The sequence below is a fragment of the Typopeltis vanoorti genome, chromosome 3, assembly GCF_054136105.1.
Source record: "Typopeltis vanoorti isolate ZY-2024b chromosome 3, IOZ_Tvanoo_1.0, whole genome shotgun sequence".
In the NCBI taxonomy this organism is placed as follows: Eukaryota; Metazoa; Arthropoda; class Arachnida; order Uropygi; family Thelyphonidae; genus Typopeltis; species Typopeltis vanoorti.
The window spans coordinates 138,364,315-138,385,765 of NC_143551.1; the positions used below are offsets into that span (position 1 = coordinate 138,364,315).

Here is a 21,451-nt window from a genome sequence, read left to right on the forward strand (position 1 = left end):
AACTAGCATTATTAACATTATTACAACAATATTCCTCCAAATTTACCTATCGCTTGTAAACATTCCGATATTGTCATATTTTATATTTCTATTCTAGGGCACCTCTAAATGCATCAATCTTGTCTTTTCTACTGGTCTCTTTTCCTGAAAACCCATTCTGCTAACCTTCCCTCTTTGATTGCCTTTAAGCCCAAGAAAAAGTTCTACTAATACATACTGAGCTAATAATGTTCAGTTCCTTCCTAATTATTCTCATTTTCAATATGATTCCACTATTCATGCCATTGGTTCACTTCCCTTATTATTATCAGAAGTCTCATATCATTGGTATCTGATCTTTGATCAAGAGATATGTTTCTAACCCAGCTCTCAAATCCATAACTTAAAACTGGTTTGAACAGTATTGCACACAGATAGTTTAATGCTTTGACTAATTTCTCTATTCTACATAAATTTAATCATTTGATTTCTTGTAATACCATCATCATCATCAAATTCCTGCCATGTACCCTCAAGGGGTGTACAGGATATGATAGTACTACATGAAAAAAATTACATCATTATTAATTTCCTATCTACAATTTTCCTCCAAATCAGTCTGTTACTTGTCAACACTCCAATATTATCAACTCTTATATGTCTATCGTCTAAAGCACTTTGTACCATATCAATCCACCTATATCTTGGTCTTCCTCTGGGTCGTTTTCCTGCCAACCTGGTAGAGAACACTTGTTTTGCTAATCTTTCCTGGCCCATTCTGTTTAAGTAACCATACCACCTGAGATTAGCTCTGCTAACGCATTCCTGGATGCTGACAATGCCAAGTTCTTTCCTAATATCCTCGTTTTTAATATGATACTGCCATTGATGCCACCTGTCCACACCTATAATCTTTCTCAGGACTCTCATATCTGAAGTCTCTAGTCTTTGGTCAAATGTTTTACTTCTGACCCAGCTCTCAGATCCATAAGTTAAAACTGGTTTGAACACTGTCTTGTATACAGCTAATTTCTCTCTTATTCCATATGAATTTATTCAATTGACTTCCCACCATACCAGCTTTGCTGATTCTGTTGTCTATTTCTATATTTAATTTACCATCTTCAGTAAAAATCGTGCCTAAATAGCTGAAATGTTTTACTTGTTCCACAGGTTCTCCATTCACAACACAGTTGACATTTTCAATGATTCTGCCTATTTTCATTGTCTTTGTCTTTTTATTGCTGACCTTCATACCATATCTATTACAACAGCTATTCAATTTAGTCAGAGAATCTTGCAGACTTGTAGCGGATTTATTTAGAAGTATAACATCATCCGCATAAAGCAAAGAGCTGACATTAACATCTCCAATTTCGATATCATGTTTAATACCACTTTCCTTCATAATGCGATCCATATAGATAATGAATAACAGAAGGGATAATGTACATCATTGTCTCAAACCAGATTTAACATTAAACCATCTTCCTGTACTTCTTTCAATTCTAACTGCTGACTTACAACTCAAAGACTAAGTATTGCTTGATATAATGTCCCATTGACACCATATAACTGCAGCGTATTGAATAGCTTCTCTCTTGGCACCTTGTCATATGCCTTTTCCAGATCGACAAAACTTAAATACAGATCTTTGTTGTATTCCCATGCTTTCTCGACTATTTGTCGTAAAGTGAAGATCTGATCCTGACAGCCTCTATTTGGCCTGAATCCAGCTTGTTCTTCACCAAGCTTTCCTTCCACAATTCTTCTCAACCGTTTCTCAAGTATACTTGCATAGATCTTGCCAGGAACACTCAGTAGAGAAATACCTCTGTAATTCTCACATGCAGTTTTATTTCCCTTTTTATATATGGGTACTATGAGAGCTCTACTCCAATCATCGGGATTTCATCTCTCTGTCCAGGCTTTCTGAACTATGCAGTGCAGCCACTGTAAGACTCTTATACCTCCATACTTCAGCATTTCTGGTCGAATATCATCTACTCCTGCTGCCTTTCCACATTTCAAGCCTTTGATGGCTTTTTCTACTTCAAGTATGGATATGTATTCCTGACTGCATGCCTGGTCAGTGTTTTTTACCACTGTGCTGTCATCACTGCTTATTTCATTTAGCAGTTTTTCAAAGTAATTACTCCATACTTCAAGGATATCTTTTTCTCCCGTTTTCATGTCACCTTTATCATCTCTAATTCCTTTTATAGCACTCTTTCCTCCATTCTTAAGCTTCTTCAACAACCTCCAGAATATTTTGCCACCTTCTTGATATTTATTTTCTATATTCTTGCCAAAGTCCTCCCATGACTTTTGTTTAGCTAGTTTTACACAGTGTTTAGCATTTTTGCATTTATCTCTATATTCTCTAAGAGCACAAGCTGACTTATTTGACAGGAACTTTTGGTATGCTTTCTTCTTTTCCTTCACTGCCTCTTTAACCTCCTGTGTCCACCAGGGAGTTCTGATTTTTTTATCCTTACAAACAACCTCACCACATGCCTCTCTGGCAGAATCAATCAATGTTTTCTTCAGAGTTTGCCAATGAATCTCCAAGGTTTGATTCCTGTTCTCAAACTCTTTCATTTTTCCTTCAATAATCTTTGTATTTTAGTCTACAGCTCACATCTGAGAGCTGCTCAACATTTATTCGCTTTAAAACTTTCTTACATGTTATTCTTTTCAATATGAAATTCAATTTTATCCTGCTCAAGACTAAATAGTGATCACTTCCAATTTCAAATCCTCTGTACACTCTGGTGTCCTGCACCAGGGAGAAAACATCACTATCAACAATAACATAGTCAATGAGACTTTTCTTATTCCTAGCCTCTTCTCTCCATGTGAATTTGTGCACATTTTTATGTTGGAACATGGTGTTAGTAATAACCAGTCCATGTCCTGAGCAGAAATCCAATAGATATTTGCCATTATTATTAGCATACCACCTTTGCTAATTCTGTTGTCTACTTTCAAATTATCGAACTTTTTATCATGAACTGATGGCGAACATGCCTAGAAAGAGGGATGATTGGGGACAAATGATGGCTCAAAGCTGTGACTTACATTTCTCTGCAATATCAGTGTTGTTCCAATATATTTCAGGTTATTGTTCAACACTTAGCTGGTTATTTTGAAGTACACTTCAGTGCTTACTTTTTATGTGCTTCCTACCCCACGTAAGGTAGTAAAGGAATTTTTTTCAATATTTTTATTTCCATATTTTATTCTATATATTTTTATTTCCATATTTTATTCTATATATTTTTAGTCCATATAAATTTATTCAGCTTGCTGCAGACCATACCAGCTTTGCTTATTCTGTTATCTATTTCCACATTTAACCTGCTATCTTCACTAAAAACTGTGCCTAAATAGATGAAATATTTTACTTGTTCTATAAGATCTCCATTTAGAATGCAGCTAAAGTTTTCTATGTCTTTGCCTATTTTCATAGTTTTGGTCTTTTTACTGATGATTTTTATTTGATACAGCTGTTACTCAATTTAATTAGAGAATCCTGGAGACTGCACTAGATATGTTGGAATATATCATCTGCATAAAACAAAGAGCTGTTTGATATCTCCAATTCCATCAGGCCTAATACTTTCTTTCTTTCATAATGTGATCCATATAAATGGTGAATAAGATTGGAGATAATGTGCATCCTTGTCTTACCTCTGAATTTACATTAAATCATCTTCCTGTATGTCCTTCAATTTTAACTGCAGATTTTCTACAGTTCAAGCTTTTGATGGCTTTTTCTACCTCAAGTGCTGATATGTATTACTCTTGAAAATTTTGTAGTATGGTTCTGCCACTGCTTGGTTCATTTAAGTCTTTCAAAGTAATTACACCAGACATCTACAATATCCTTATCTTCAGTTTTTATGTCACCTTTATCATCTTTGATTCCTTTTACAGTACTCTTTCCTCCATTTCTAAGCTTTTTCAATAGCCTCCAGAACATTATGCCACCTTACTGATATATATTTTCTATATTCTTACCAGTTTTTCCATGACTTTTGTTTAGCTATTTTTACATATTCTTACCAAAGTTTTTCCATGACTTTTGTTTAGCTATTTTTACACACAGCTCAGCACTCTTACATTTTTATCTGTATTCTTTTAGGGAATCTGCCAACTTATTTGCTAGGAACTTTTGATATAATTTCTTCTTTTACAGGACTGTTTCTTTAACTTCTTGTGTTCCACCATGATGTTCATTTCTATCATTGCAAACAACTTCACCACATAACTCCATAGCTGAATCAATCAATGTCTTCTTCAGAGTTTGCCACTGAGACTCCAAGGTTTTGTTCTTGTTTTCAATTCATTTCATTTCTTCTTCAATAATGTGTGTATAGTCAAGTCAACAATTTACTTGTAAAAGCTGCTCAACCATCATATTAACCATCACAATATTCATATTTACCTATCTGATGCAGATGATAGCAGATTAAACCTATAAAAGATAACAGAATATATAGTGAGAATCGAGGTGAATATTTATATGAACAAGAGAGAAATCAGTCACAACAAAAATGTGTGAGAGTACAAACCAATATACAAACTCCGTTCAACCAAAAAAAGGAAAACTAAACGAATACAGATGACTCACACTGTAGCAAACTCCTTGGGATCTCAAGAACAGTTTGTTCTAGTGGGCAGTTTTTTCTATAGTGGATTTATTTTAGCACTGCAGTGTATTTATGGAGCTTTCAATGGGACTTTCAGAAGTTTTTATAGTGGAGTCAACTCATCATCAAATTCCTGACATGTACCCTCAAGGGGTGTACAGGATATGATAGTACTACATGAAACATTTACTTCATTACTAACTTCCTATCTACAATTTTCCTCCAAATCAGTCTGTTACTTGTCAAGACTCCAACATTATCAGATCTTATATTTCTATCGTCTAAGGCACTTTGTACCGTATCAATCCACCTATATCTTGGTCTTCCTCTGGGTCGTTTTCCTGCCAACCTGGTAGAGAACACTTGTTTTGCTAATCTTTCCTCGCCCATTCTGTTTAAGTAACCATACCACCTGAGATTAGCTCTGCTAACGCATTCCTGGATGCTCACAATGTCAAGTTCTTCCTAATATCCTTGTTTTTAATATGATATCACCATTGATGCCATCTGTTCACGCCTCTAATCTTTCTCAGGACTCTCATATCTGCGGTCTCTAGTCTTTGGTCAAGTGTTTTATTTCTGACCCAGCTCTCAGATCCATAGGTTAAAACTGGTTTGAACACTGTCTTGTATACAGCTGATTTAGTGTTCAGACTAATTTCTCTCTTATTCCATATGAATTTATTCAAATTGACTTCCCAACATACCAGCTTTGTTGATTCTGTTGTCTATTTCCATATTCAATTTACCATCGTCAGTAAAAATCATGCCAAAGTAGCTGAAATGTTTTACTTGTTCCACTAGTGGAGTCAACTGCATATAAAATCAATAAACACCAGCTTAGAAAAATGGAAAGAACTATCTTCAAAGATCTACAGACAGAAATAGAGATAACATTAGACCAATTAAGATATGCACTGATGTTCTGTACACTGTTAAAACTTTCATACGTTGATAAACATGAAATCATACAGTCAAACTGATGCAAATTTTGTAGCATGGATTGCATAAACCATTACAGCAGACCCAACTGGCATCGAATGCCCACTAAAAGGGCATTCGATGCCAGTTGGGTCTGCTGTCATGACTTATGCAATACTATACTTGGCGTATGGCCACTGCCATACGTCAAGTATAGTATTCACCTTGATACAGTACTGGTGATAATAAAATAATGTGATACTGTATTATTTACACAAATTAGGAAGGGAACATCTTGAAGGCCTAGGAAGATTGCACTGTTCTGAGGAGAGGCAAAGCTATTATGGGGTGTACATTGTACAAGGAGTTGCCAGCAAAATGCAGAAGACAGCATCTATCTGAGATGGAAAACCACATAAACAATAATATGATGAAGAAAATCTGCAACAGCAGTCCACCTAATTGTAGCTCTAATAATGCTATATGAGCAGTTTTTGGAGAAACATATTTTTTTAATGACAGCTTTATTATCTAGTTTTGGCTTAAAATATTCCCCAAAACTAATAAAACAGTCAAGATTCTATTTCAAAACAATTCAAGATTTTCTATCTCTTAGTGTTGAAAAACTGCAAGAATCTCTTATCCAGAATAAAATCTCAATTATAAGCACTTTTTATATGGCAAATTTTCCTCATATGATAGCATGAATACATGCTGAACAAACATACATAATATTTCTGTTTTAATACATATATATAATATTTTCATGGCAGGCAACTCACCTTATGTGCTCCTCGAGGACTACATGCTTTAGGATCAATCTAGAAATAAACACACATAAATTCAGGTTTAAAAATAAAGTCTAAAAACTAAAATTTAAGTGCTTATGACTTCATTAAGTCTTAAAAATTAGAAATTAACTACTATGAGAATCAGTCAACAACCTAATGAATACTCTCACAGTTGAGTGAATGACTTGCATTCACTCAACTTGATGCAGGTATCGTAACCATAATTGGAGATGCAAAATAATTATTTTTACTCAGTGCTGAAATTTTGAACAAATATTGATTAATTGTGCCTTGCTTTCAAAATGTGACAAATGGACTATGCCTCTCCTGCTAATAAAAGATCATTATCACAAACTTAACAGGTTGGGACAGGGAGCAATGTGAAATTATAATAATTATTTAGCACTTCATTATTCTTTTTCTTTGGCCAGTGCTAATAAGATGTAAAAGCTAATCAATGCAAGATGTAAGGAAAAAAAACTAATCTGGAAGAAAAATACTTGATAAGAGACTAGTAATGAAATAAATTTTTGCACTAACATAATATCTGACACAGCCTTTGAAGATATAAATTAGTCAAACTGTCTGAACTACGCTATACAAAATTCTGTTACATGACTTGATGAATGAAAAGGTACTTTTGTGCATTTGTCAGGTCATGTGACAGACATATATACAAAGAATTTTATTTATTTATTCGTATGCCCCCCCCCCCATCCCTTAGGATTCATTGAGCCCTTCTAATGAGGAAATTAAGTATGTACTTATGACTGTGGATCCGCATGCGTTCACAGGCCAGTTTGCCTGTTCTGAGGAACGAAAAACCCATGTTTCCAGGTGAAAGAACCCTCTACCTCCATATGAGACTGGCTAACTCACCTTTAATTGAAAGAGACCAGATAATAGAACTACTTCTTTATTGCATGCTGTGGCTCAAAATTTCCTTAGCCTAATTTCTTGATGTCTTTATAGTTTCTAATTCCTGATAACCACTTTGACCTGTTTGATTACTATATCTCCAAAGATTCATTTTCTGCAGTCTAAATATCCAAACAGTGAGGATAAAGTAATCTTCCTTAAAGACTTCAGTGTTCACAACTCAAATGCAACTATTATTTTTTACTGGCATTGGTCTAAACACAACCCATTCATCTTCCTACCATAACACCAAATAATCCTCCCAATGTTCAATATTTTCTTTTAACAGTTCCATTTCCAAATATATTGCTGATGTCAACTCTCCTCTTCATTCTGACAGTTATTTCATCCTTATATCCTTTGGCAATGTTTTTTTTATTTTTATTTATTTTTTTTATGTTGAGCCCATACGTGAGAGGTCGAATGATCAACCTTTAGTACATTAGTACGGTGTATGAATGTTAAATGGGTCGATTCCTCTTCTTGATTATTGCTTCTGCTCTCCTAATCCAAATACCTGCTCAGATTCAATAACTGAAATAATTCTTGCTGGCTGGGATAAAGAGGGATGAAGGCTATTCATCTCTCCTTTCTTCCACAACTTATGATTTACATTTCAGCTCTTGCAAAAAGTATATCAAGGCAATACAAGAAGAAAAATTTAGCATACACAATTTGAGAGTTAAAAACTCCAACTTACATCAAGTGCCTTTGAAAAGAACAAATATTGAAAACTTGAGTCTTGCTCAAATGACAATCAAGCTAATCAGGTCTAATCAAGCTAACATTATTAAGCATAACTTCCCTTGTATGTTTCCAACTCTCTCTCTCTGGATGATGATACAACAATGCTATCATATAGATAAGCATCATCATATCATCATCCAAAAGTAAAGCTGCACTCCACGTAACATTAGCAAGTCTATATTCAGCCCTCTCTTCCTACCCCCCCCCACAAAAAAAGAGATCAAAAAAGCAATATTCAATCATTCAAATGTTTGCAGCCTTATATTCTCAAAAACACTGGAGAATATCACCAGTACACCACTTCTTCACTATACCATATTAGGCTATTACATAATTATCATACATTTCATAATTGAGAATTTCTAGGTTAGTTTCCACTAATATTCTACCATGGCTGACCAAAAAAGAGCATCTGCTCCCCAACCAACATACTGCAGATTCAAATCTGAATGCAGGCATGGATCTTTGTGATTGTCTTCAATAGATGATAAATTTTACTGCTCAGGTGAGACACAGACCAGCTTACTGAAAGGATTAAATAAGGTGGACTGTAGTTATAGATACAACTTGAGTTTCAGTAAGGAATACCACATCAGGTTTTGATGCCTGCCAATATTAGTAGAATGGATGTAAAAGTGCTTTTCTGCTTTATATAGTTTTTTTTTTTTTTTTTTTTTGGCTTTTTGTTGATCAATTTTTGTAGTGTTTTTGCAATTTTTTTAGCATTTTATATTTTAGGGAGTTTTGTTCTATAACCACAGTGTATTGGTTATACTATTATTAGCATAACCAATGTTTTTCGTGATAAAATTAATGCTGAAAATTTATAGAAGAGGAGCATGGATCAGTTTAGAACACGAATGAGCTCTAATGGTGTTGGTCAGCAGTCAAGCAACATCAAGTTTGTTTATAAACTAAGGCCTTTATTCCAATATATGCCAGAATATCTGAGTCGATAGCATGCTTACTCTCCAACCAACAAGCTGTGCTCAAGTTCCAATACTGTGAAGTATTGGAACTTCACTAATACTGTGAAGCTATTGTGAGCCTAAGTTTGGTCTTGAGAGCAGGATTTCCAAGATAAGCCCTATGCTCATTCATGTTACCAATGTAATATATAGTTTAAACATGGAATTCACTTTTATTAATAAAAAAAAAAAATAAATAAATAAAAAAAAACTATTAATGTGATGAGAACAAAGTCTAATTATTATGGCATCTTATCAGTAGTTTCTCCAGCAATTTCTGTAACATATTTTTCAATAATGGAAAAAATAACCAAAAATGCATAATCTAAGAATGCACAATATACAGTACTCATTTCATCATAACATCTTATATTTGTTATTTAGAAGAATATCAATTGTGGTACCTCTCTAATTGTTCTGCCAGCTGCACTTCCTTTTCACTAATACATCTTATGATGATGTGTCTATCCCACCAACTGAAAGCAAACATTTTCCGTCATAATTTGTTCAACAGCTTCAAAGCATGCATGTTCTCTTGTTTGCAGCAATATACAAGTACCAGAAATACAAATTGTCTTTTTGCAATGATAATACATATCCATAAGGATACGTATTTCACATTATGGGATACCAAGGCAAGTGATGTGAAGTCGTTGGCATCTTTAATACAAGTTGCCCTGTCCTGAAATTACTTCAGGCACAAACTTGTTTGATTAAACTTGGATAAAGGATTAAACCAAGAATATAATTTCTTGGCATCTTTAATTTATAGTATAACCAAGTGGAAAAACTCAGAACACATTTTACTGAAACAAAACAAGAGTTCTTCATAAAAGCCGTTTCTCTCAAAGAAGAACATTTTTATAAAGAAAGATAAAACTTTACTTTGTTGTCTTAACTTAAACAGGTCTGATGGTCTATATATCCCCTTTGTGAGAGACAGCACTTTTTTATTTCTACTAATCTTTATTAACTTTATTTTGTGTATGTGTGTGTGTGTGTTTTAATTAGGAAATTTTCTGTTTTAGTTATCCTACAGTTAGCTACTAAGGTGCCACTTTTCACATGTGTCATTGTTTAACTGCCATTCTATAATCCTGTACTAAATATGCCTATGGTGAAAATTTTAAAACAAATAAGTTTTTTTTATGTAAGTTTACTCTGTTTTTATAGTTATTATTATTATGGCAACTCATGGTGTTCCATTATTGAAACAAAACTTTAGTTTCTGCAGTCTCTCTCCCACAAGAATGTGGTTGAGCCACAGTGTAGAATTCATTAAAATAATTTTTTTTAATTAATTCCATAGAATTCATTTTTAAAAATAAAAATAGACATATAATGTATTATTTTGTACTAGATAGAAGCATACTTTTTCCACCAAGAAAATGAAATAGTTTAAAATACTAAGGCTATACAAAAAAGGAAAAATTGATTTATGATGACCATTTGGTCATCTTAAATCAATTTTTCTTATTTAAAGAGCAGTATCATTGCAATATTTTATTACCTACATGTAATTAAAACGAGATAATTACACCATGCATATCAAAAAGGGAACACAAATATAAAATAATACAAAATACAAATAATAATAATAATAAATTCTGAATATGCAATTGAACCTAATTTGTTTCACTATTTCAAAATGGGAATACCAAAGAAAAAGTACACAAGTTTTCTTTTACACAAAGAATATCTACCTGTGGTTTTTAACCTACAGCTATGGGTTCACCACTATCCCTCTCCTTTTGTAAACTTTTATACCACAGCTGTTCTATACATCAGAAGATATCAAAAAATAAGCAGAATATGACACAAATACAACACTAATGACACTTTTACTCCACTACAAAAGTAAGGAATTATTCAACTCTTTGGATCCCCTTCCTTCTTTGGAGTGTAGTGAATCTAGTGCAATTGTTACTTATCATACACAGGTGAAACAAGACACAAAATTTCTATCTGGAAAATGAATCCTTCTAATAATGATCTGAACACTGTACACCAAAATGATTGAAAAAGTACCTGTTCCTTACCAAAAAAAAAAAACTTAGTATGAATGCAAATTTTTATATTGCATTTTATATTATTTCTAACAAGTCATTATAATTAGACTGTAGTTCTCTAGCAATCATGTAATCCAGACATTAATTTGATAGTAACCACAGCAGTTAATAACTGCTGTGGTTACTATTAGACTCTAGTTCTCCAGCAATCTTGCAATCTTGTAAATTACTATCAAATGACATTAATTTGATAGTAACCATAGCAGTTATTAACTGCTGTGGTTACTATGCCAACTCTAATGCTGCAGCATTAGTGTAGGGTCCACATTATTATATGGAGTAGACATGGACACTCTCCAATCTGAGTGAACAAACTGGAGGCCTTTGAAATGTGGATATCATGGAAAGACAAATGAAGAGGCTAGAGATGATAGATGAAAACAGAAGCCTAATAAGATAAAAGTCAGCTATTTGGGACATATTCTTAGACATGACTGCCTACAAAGGACACTTCTCGAAGGAACTGTTGAGGGAAAGAGAAGGAGAGGAAGACTGGAGTGGATGAAAAATATAGAAGACTGGCCCTATCTCGATCTCCTGGAGGGAGAAGGCATCTGACAGGATAGGAATGCTGCAGCATTTACTAGCATTTAATTAGAAGATAATGTAAATGAATTTGATCTCTGACCACGAAAAACAAGGCTACAGATTGGATGTCCCTCTCCCCATCAGGTCAGGTTAGCAGGGTAACGGTAAACAAAATTAATGATACATAACTAGTTTCTCTTTATACAAAGGAGGAAACTAGTTATGTTACGAACGTTAAGTTTCCCAGACCAGCAATATATAACAAATTGTTGCCTCTTCCTCCTCAACACACACACATGCTGTAAATGCATGTAATGGCTTAAAGTTTTGATATAAGTGTGTAACGGCCATAAATCAAGCATTTATTTGTTACACAAACAAAAAATTTTGAATAATTTTTGCAAGCAAAAAAAAGGTACACACATTGAATGGAAAATCATCTTTTCTCTGTACATTTTTCTATAACAAGTGTATCAGTCTAAAATATGCATCTTCAAATAAATTTAATAATTTTAATCTTATATCTAATAGGTTTACAAGTCTTCTTTTCACTGGAAGTAACAGTATCCTTACTATGACTTATGTCATTATTAACAACAATAAAATAATAGTTAGAAACAGTTATTAGATATATGAAGAGCCAAAGGCTTCAATTCGGCGACATAAGACTTGTTTAAGTTAAGGAATATTACATCCCATATCGTTTCTTAGCCGAATAAGAAACTCAAAGAGTTTCATGCCGAATATAGTAGAAACTATATAAAATTCAGTGATTCCAAGCAAGAACCGGTCTGGGTAGTGACCTTCTCTCATAATGTAGAACAGTAATACAGCTCCTAGGAGCTATGTTCACATTATGGGTAAATATCAAGAATAGTGATCGGAGCTTGCTCCACCTTTGACATGAGTTGCCTCAGCTTGCACTACCTTAAGGGTCAGTTGCTGCAGTATCCAGGTATTTGCTTATGCTTGGAATTGCCGAACTTTATATAGTTTCTACTATATTCGGCATGAAACTCTTTGAGTTTCTTATTCGGCTAAGAAACGATATGGGATGTAATATCCCTTAACTTAAACAAGTTAGAAACAGTTTATAATTCACAATGAAATTCCAATAAACACAGAGATGCAGCAAGCAAAGACATAAACAAACTGGGTCCATGAAAACTATGAATCAGTTGATTCACAGCAGTGTCACATTCCTAAAACTACAGGCAAATGTGTGCCATCATATAAATGGATACTGGTCATAACTGGAAATCACCATGCAAGCAGAATGTCATAAATCAAAATGTTGTAAGGCAGAGGCCTTACTATACGTATATTTCAGATGATCTTAATAAAAACGTCCACACATTAGAGAATTTAAAGTGATTTAAACTATTGCATTACAGGTCCTGTTATCTTTTGTGTGTGTCTATAGTGTAAATATTAAAAAATCATGCATACTAACAATGATGTGGAATTTTTTGGACACTATTAATTGATAATTGATAATTTATAATTTATTGAGCTGTGAATTAAATTGGTATTATATCTGTTAGCTTATCCATTTTGACCAATTGAGAACTAATTCCATGAAACAGTTTATTTATACAAAATAAACTGTTTCATGGAATTTTAGACTGCATTTCAATGCAGTCTAAAATCATCATCAAACTGCAGATATGTAGACTGAAGGGATGTACAGAATACTATGATGACACTATTTGAAAAGTTTACATTACCGTCTTCCTGTCAACAAATCCTTCAAATTAGTCTGTGTGAAAGTGATACATTATGTTAGGCATGCACAATATTTAGATTTGGTGGTCGTATTTCTTCAAGGGAACACAAAAAGACATTTATGTGACTATGGTGAAATTCTTCCAATGGTTTCAATGTCTTGCAAAAATAGTAGCTATATTTAAATGCTTGAGGCAATATAAAATTTAAACATTTTAAAAACTTACTGTTCTTCCATCTAATTCATGAGGGCCACTTGAAAGAACCATGGCAACACAACTTGGATCTTTGAAAGTAACAAACCCAAAACCTCTTGACCGTCCAGTTTCATTATTTTTCATTACAACACAATCCACCACTTCTCCATATCTATTGAAGTAGCTCAGTAGACTTTCTAAAGGAAATATACACAACAAGCAATGATTAAAAAAAAAAAAAGAATAATATAACTTAAAATGAAAATTATATTTAACATGCCTAACTTCCCAAATTAGCTAACCATGCCTTCAAAAGCACATAAAACTAACTTCCAAGGAGATTAATTTAAAAATTATTATTATTACAGTAACCCCCATAACACTGCATTGGTAGACATATCCTTATTCTTGTAGATAAACTTATACAATTAAATTTTAACTTATTAATTAAAAAATTTAATCAATACCTTCCACTATTTCAGCAACATTACATTCCCTTCTCGTTCTCGTAAAATACCTTTGTCTCTCTTTTCCTCCTATCCGCCACTCTCTACATTACCTCAACCGCTCTGTATAACCAACAATCCAGAGTCCCGATATTACTTTGGTCATTCAGCTTTAGATTCTCTACAGTGTTCCCAATTGCAATGAAAACTAGGTTTTATTGAAACAATTAAATTATTCTAGTTATTAGCAGAGAAGATAAATTTCGTTACATGATGCAAGGCCAATGTTTGCTTATTGGATGCCTGAAAAAGTTCCATGTTTGGTTTATAGACATATTGACATCCTCTTTCTAAAATTCCACCATCATCAATGTTTGGAAGGCAGTCACTCACTAATCAGTGACTGCCTTCCAAACAGCTACATGTCCAGAGATGACTGACAAACGATCTACATGCAACTTTCATAGTTGCAATGTGCTTCAGAAGGCATCATAGTTGAGGAGCATATGATCTAACACTTTTTAAATTCTTATTTGCACAGTCTCTATTGCACACCATAGTTTCAAAAGATTAAGATCCTACAGACAATCTTTGTCTCTCCATTCTGACCAATCTCTAGAACCCAAGTTCCTCAATTTTGAATGTTGATATTTATTTGTGCTCATCTTGAGGTTATCCTTGGAGCACTTTGCCTGCTCTCTTTTGAGGCAATATAAAATTAAACATTTTTAAAACTTACTGTTCTTCCATCTAATTCATGAGGGCCACTTGAAAGAACCATGGTAACACAACTTGGATCTGTGAAAGTAACAAACCCAAAACCTCTTGACCATCCAAGTTTCATTATTTTTCATTACGACATAATCCACCACTTTGCCAATAGTTCTGCTCCCAAGATGATCTGTTTTGGAAGGTGGATATCTAATATACAAGTGATGACCAATCCAGACAATGGCAGTGGATAATCACTATTAATATTTGTGTAATTAGCTTCAATCAAAATACTAATTTTAGCGTGTGTCTTTCCAATGGTGAAATTCTTCCTTGTGGTCGAAATTTCACGATGACAACAAATCTATAAACCAAGCTCAGTTGCAGCATGGATGTCAGGGATCATTAAAGGCTTATTTTACTTACATCCAAAAGCTGCACTAGTGTTTTTCAAACAACAATGAATTTCCTCATTAATATCAGCATTTGCTGAGTGCACCAAGATAAGGAAAATTTCATCCAACTGAATGATAAGTACATTTGCTAAATCAACTGCAGTGGAATGGTGAAGCATGTGTCTCTTTTTTGTGTTGTGTTTATATGCAAACCAATTTGTTCATGGACAGGATTGAAAACTGTGCATCTCAATGAAACTTTTAGTTGACGTAGAAAAAAATCCGAGTAATTAGGTTTATTTTTTATCCAGTAATGGAATATGCAGAACTTGACCTTTAATAGCAGATATTAAAACTTGAAAAACTGAGAAAAAAATATTGATTTTCCCAAAACATTTCTTAATATTGATTGTAATCTAAATAGTTTTTTTTTTTTATTATTGTTTTCTGAGTTGTGCTGTCACATGACATCAATGACCCTATCCATCTGACAATGTTTCAGAGCCAATCAGAATTCAGACACACTAATGTAGTTATATATGTATACCTAGTTGTTTATTCAGGATTTTTATGACACAATGTTTTTAACATTTGTTTATAACAGTAGATAAGAAATTGTTTGATATTTTCCATTCATGAATCAAGATATAAGTATTACAAGCAAGAGCATAGTGAAAAATAGTATCATTAATAAATAAAATAATAATAATAAATGGTCTTGCATCACTTATAAAATGTATGATTTTTTCTTTCAAAGACTGATCAAGTGTTAATTATACGTAGGCTGTTCAAAAAGTAATAAGACTAATTTTACTGTCGCGAAACCACTCATCACAATATTAATTTCTTTGGAATAAAGGAATGTTGCTATCTGTATTAACAAAAGAGGTTAACAGATGGCGTATACAGGCTGATGTGCCAGTGTCACGTGACTAAACGCAAGCTTGTTTCGACGCACCTACGAGCGATTCAATTTTGTGTGCGTTTGCAAAATTAAGCATCGAACAAGCTTAAGAAGTTGTCACCTTCTTGTTCCAGTCTTTCTTTCCATTCTGTGCACACATCCACTCGATGCTGCATTTGCTCCGGTGTCAAGAGTTTGGGAATCCGTCGGGCGCAAACACGTTTCAGTCCCAAATGTTCAGCCATGATTGAATGAACACTTCCCACAGAAATATTCAAGACAACATGCAGCTGGCGTACTGTAATTCTGCGATCCTCCTTGATGATAATCGCTGCTGTGTTGATCATCTTCTCTGTGATGGACGTTGAAGGTCTTACCTCTTGTTCAAGATCTTCCACATTTTGCCTTCCTTCCTTAAAAGTTTTATGCCAGCGAAAAACACTTGCCCTCGACATTGCTTCATTGTGGAAAGCTTCGTGTAGCATGTTAAAAGTGTCCGATGCCGATTTTTGCAAACGCACACAAAATTTAATCGCATAACGCTGTTCCAAGGACGCTTCCATTTCGAAGACTGGTCACACCTCGTAGGCACGCCGATGAGCACCTGCGTTTAGTCATGTGACACTCTGGCACATCAGCCAGTATACGCCATCTATCAACCTCTTTTGTTAATACAGACAGCAACATTTCATTATTCGAAAGAAATTAATATTGTGATGAGTGGTTTCGCGACAGTAAAATTAGTCTTATTACTTATCGAACAACTCTAGTAGTTATACAGGTAAAAATTAGCCACAAAAGCTTAAATACACATGTGACTATGATATATAAGAATAACCATGGAGAATACATCCAGACTGATACCATGATTAGTCAGATATATTACCTGATTGATGAGCGAGCACAAAATTTTTCAAGCCTTACTCATCGGCCTTTGAAAGTGTCTATAATGACTGAAAGTTGTTTCGGACAGTGAAAAGGCATGTAGACTGGAGTTCCACAAGTGACACTGTTGTTGTTGTTTCTGTTTTAGACCAGTTTGTTAGGGTTAAAAAGTTTCTCCATTACCATAAGGCTATTTCAACAGATGCAAAACTGCCCTTCATGTTTTGATCATAAAGGGTCTCTGAATACCTAATGCATCATCATCAAATTCCTGACATGTACCCTCTAGGGATGTACAGGATATGATAGCACTACATGAAAAACATCATTACTAACTTCCTATCTACAGTCTTCCTTCAAATCAATCTGTTACCTGTCAAGATTCCAACATTATCAGACCTTATATTTCTAAGATCTTTTTACTATATCAATCCACCAATATCTTAGTCTTCCTCTGGGTCTTTTTCCTGCCATCTTGGCAGAGAACATTTGTTTTGTTAATCTTTCCTCTCCCATTCAAAGTGACCATATCGCCTGAGATTAACTCTGCTAACACATTCCTGGATGCTAGCAATGACAAGTTCTTTCTTAATATCCTCGTTTTTAATATGATATTGCCAATGATACCATCTGTTCACGCCCCTAATCTTTCTCAGGACTCTCATATCTGCGGTCTCTAGTCTTTAGTCAAGTGTTTTATTTCTAATCCAGCTTTTGGATCCATAACTTTAAAATTGGTTTGAACACTATCTTGTATACAGCAAATTTAGTATTTTGACTATTTTCTCTCTTATTCCATATAAAATTATTCAGTTCGCTTCCTACCAGCTTTGTTGATTCTGTTGTCTATTTCCATATTTAATTTACCATCTTCACTAAAAATTGTGCCTAAGTAGCTGAAATGTTTTTCTTGTTCTATAGGTTCTCTGTTCACAATGCAGTTAATATTTTCAATGCATCTGCCTATTTTCATTGTCTTTGCCTTGTTACTGCTGACCTCCATACCATATCATTACAACAGTTATTCAATTTAGTCAGGGAATCTTGCAGACTTGTAGCAGATTTATTTAGAAATATAACATCATTCGCATAAAGTAAGAGCTGAGATTAACATTTCCAATTTTGATATCAGGTTTAATACCACTTTCCTTCATAATGTGACTCATATAGATAATGAACAACAGAGGGGATAATGTATGTTCTTGTCTGACACCAGATTTAACATTAAAGTATTGTTTGATATAATATCCCAGTGACACCATACAACAGTAGCGTTTTGAATAGCTTTTCTCTTAGCACCTTGTAATATGCCTTTTCCAGATCTACAAAACTATTAAACTTAAATACAGATCTTTGTAATATTCCCATGGTTTCTCAACTATTTCGCATAAAGTGAAAATCTCATTCTGACAGTCTCTATTTGGCCTGAATGCTGCTTGTTCTTCACTAAGTTTCTGTTCCAATTCTTCTCAACCAGTTTCTCAAGTATACTTGCATAAATCTTGCCAGGAACACTCAGTATAGAAATACCTCTGTAATTCTCACATTCAGTTTTATTTCCCTTTTTATATATGGGTACTATGACAGCTCTACTCCAATCATCCGGAATTTGTTCCTCTCCAGTCAAATATCATCTACTTCAGCTGCCTTTCCACATTTCAGGCTTTTGATGGCTTTTTCTACTTCAAGTATGGATATATATTCCTAATTGCATGCTTGTTGACTGTTTTTTACCATTGCATTGTCAGTGATTGTTTTATTTAGCAAATTTTCAAAGTAATTACTCCATATATATCAAGGATATCTTTTTCTGCAGTTTTCATGTCACCTTTGTCATCTCTAATTCCTTTTACAACACTCTTTCCTCCATTTGTGAGCTTTTTTAACAACCTCCAGAATATCTTGCCACCTTCTTGATATTTATTTTCTATGTTCTTACCAAAGTCATCCAAGAATAGTTAATGCTGTTCCTAGTTATTCACATTGTGTAGCAGTCTCAAATCAGAGATGAATATTGGTGGTCACTCAATCTTTTGATAGTTTCTAAGTTTCCAGATGACTAGGTCAAATGCTTTGGTTAGAACAATATAAAGAACATGCAAGTGGGAAGTTTAATTCATGATATTTCTCTTCGTTTACATGAAGTGAAGATCATCAAGTGGCCACAGGATATCACGAAACCTCAATAAATTTCTTTGGTAAGAGGAAGCAGCTAGTTAGTAAGAATGTAAGCAAAGGTTTTTTGCAACAGAAGATAGAGAGATGTTCCAATAATTATCAAAGGATGGTTACAATTGAGCATCTTTAAAGGTCAGTCACAACAGGCATATCTTGTGTTTCAAATACAAACAAAATCACTAAATATGACATTCACATTTCACAATTTCTTCCTTGAAAATCATCATAGCAGAGATGCCACATAGCAGTATGTTGGATTTGAGTGCTTGATAACATATTCAACTTTGGTGGTGAATTGAAGTCCTTTTTAAATAGCTCTTGGGAAATATTCAGAAATTAATACTTAATGTTCCAACCAAGGCTATCTTTAAAATAATGCTTTGAAATATTCCAAAATGTAGCTAATTTCACCAGTATCCACTGAGCAGCACTATACGTCAGTCCCATCCTTGTTATGCAACAACATTAAATCTATGGTTTGCATCTAAATGGCCATGATGGATGAAATAAAATTATCAATCCAATTATCAGCATTGTCCATGGCTCTTGTGACAACATAAAGATGATCTCAAACATGAACAATAAGAAATAATCAAATTCCAATGATTGAGTTCTTTTCATGAAAAGTGAAAAAATAACATGATTCATGTTCAGCACATTTTGTCAACAGGAAAATTCCACTTCAGTTTATTTTTCACTTTCCCCAATAGTTCCCTTGACAGTGTTTAATAACACCCAACTGTGACATTAACACTTTCTGTACACAATATTTACATCACAGAAAGTCTTCATATTCTTGCAATGATATTTCTTTTTTTTTTTTTTTATCGTTTCCTTTTTTAGAAGAAAAATATTCAAAATGCTTTCAAAGCAATTGCATTTTTTAAAAATCAAACTTCAGAAACATTTATGCATTATTTAAACAATGAATGATGAGCACATGTCATTTGCTAAGGGGGTGTTGATTAGAAGGTGACTAGCGATAAATACTTAAGTTTTGTTTTGCATTTGCACCAGAAGCCCGGTTAAGCCTTTGGTCTACCTGCAAAAGCTTAGTAGCCCTCAATTCAAAAAAAAAAGATCAAAAGTCCCAGAAAACACAAGAGGACAGTTATGTCAATGTTAAATCTCTTCAAGTTATCAGGCAACCAAAGCTTTCAGGGTGAAAAAGTAAATTCATTGCTTTTGGCTGCTGAGTGATGATCCTACTGAATGTGGTTATCCAGTCATCACAATTTGTGTGAAGTTAAGGTAACTATTATTAGGAGATACCTTTTCAAGATCCTCCCCAATGAGATGAGCAGAATAGATCCTGAAAAGTGATGCGCAGTAGTGCAGCCACCAAAATGTGCCTCAATCCTTAAATTGAATCAAACACACATTGCTATTTACCCAGCACTGTAGATAGCACAAGTACTTTCACAAGTCTTTCTCAAACAAAAACCGCTGTTAACTAAAAAAATAATAATAAAATAAAATGAAAACAATTCTCCTCCCCACAGATACGAACAGCTCCTATTTAGAAGAGGCATGTTCATTTAACTTAGAAATGCTGGTGCACTACAAACAACATTTCACAGTTCTAAAACTGATTTCAATGGTACAGATGCTAAGATGATTTGTAATCCCTGCTCTGCTGAAGCCCTTCTGTCTAGTCAGCTGTTGACAGGACTGCTACATTGGTTCTCACTGAAGATTTATTATACATAGTAAATTTATTTAAAAAAAAAAAAAAAAGCACAGCATGTAAATAAAATTTGCATGCTGTGCCTTTCAATAAGCCAATGCCTTACATCACATTATTAAAAACTGAAATAATAAAAGGAGTGTCAAAATATACTTGAGAACCTACTGAAATGAGTAAATGCTAAACAAACTGAGTATGAAATCAGCAATAAAAAATAATTACACTGTGATAACAGACATGGGAAAACATCAAATATATTCTCAGTAATGACTGACAGAAAAGGTTAACATTACTTTCCTAGGCATTTTTTTTAAAGTAAAAATAGGAAATTAAGTACACAGAATTAGGCAGAGAATCAATTAAATATATATAAAATAATACATAAAGTAATCAAAACAAACCAGGTGAGCCAATTTTAACACATGGACTTGATGAGTGATATTAACTTGGAAAAAGCGCCATAATAAGTTAATAAATTAATTTAATAAACCAGCTAGTTTCATCAATAATTTGCAAACGTCCTTAGGGTATACAGAGCATTAAAAACACTACAAATATAACTTCACATTTAATCATGTTTAAAGACAATTTAATGTTAAGAGTAATAGAGCAGCTTCATGGGTTCAAAGCTCATTATGATAGACATGTTACTGGTTAAGTGGGCCTCTCACGATGAGTGTGTTGACTCCATAGTGGTTACAAAAATAATCATAAGTTACAATAATAATACTTATCGCACTGCTACTT

General features: G+C 33.8%; 1 protein-coding gene across 1 annotated transcript in view; it reads right to left on the bottom strand.

Annotated features, from left to right (window-relative positions):
* Positions 1-21,451, bottom strand: part of LOC150108597 (uncharacterized) — a 186,253-nt gene that overhangs the window by 144,816 nt on the left and 19,986 nt on the right. Inside the window, exons 3-4 of the mRNA XM_090416046.1 lie at positions 13,529-13,695; positions 6,338-6,376 (exon numbers count right to left, since the gene is read on the bottom strand). Of these exons, the coding sequence (XP_090272172.1) occupies positions 6,338-6,376; positions 13,529-13,695 (206 nt within the window). The remainder of the gene's footprint in view (positions 1-6,337; positions 6,377-13,528; positions 13,696-21,451) is intronic.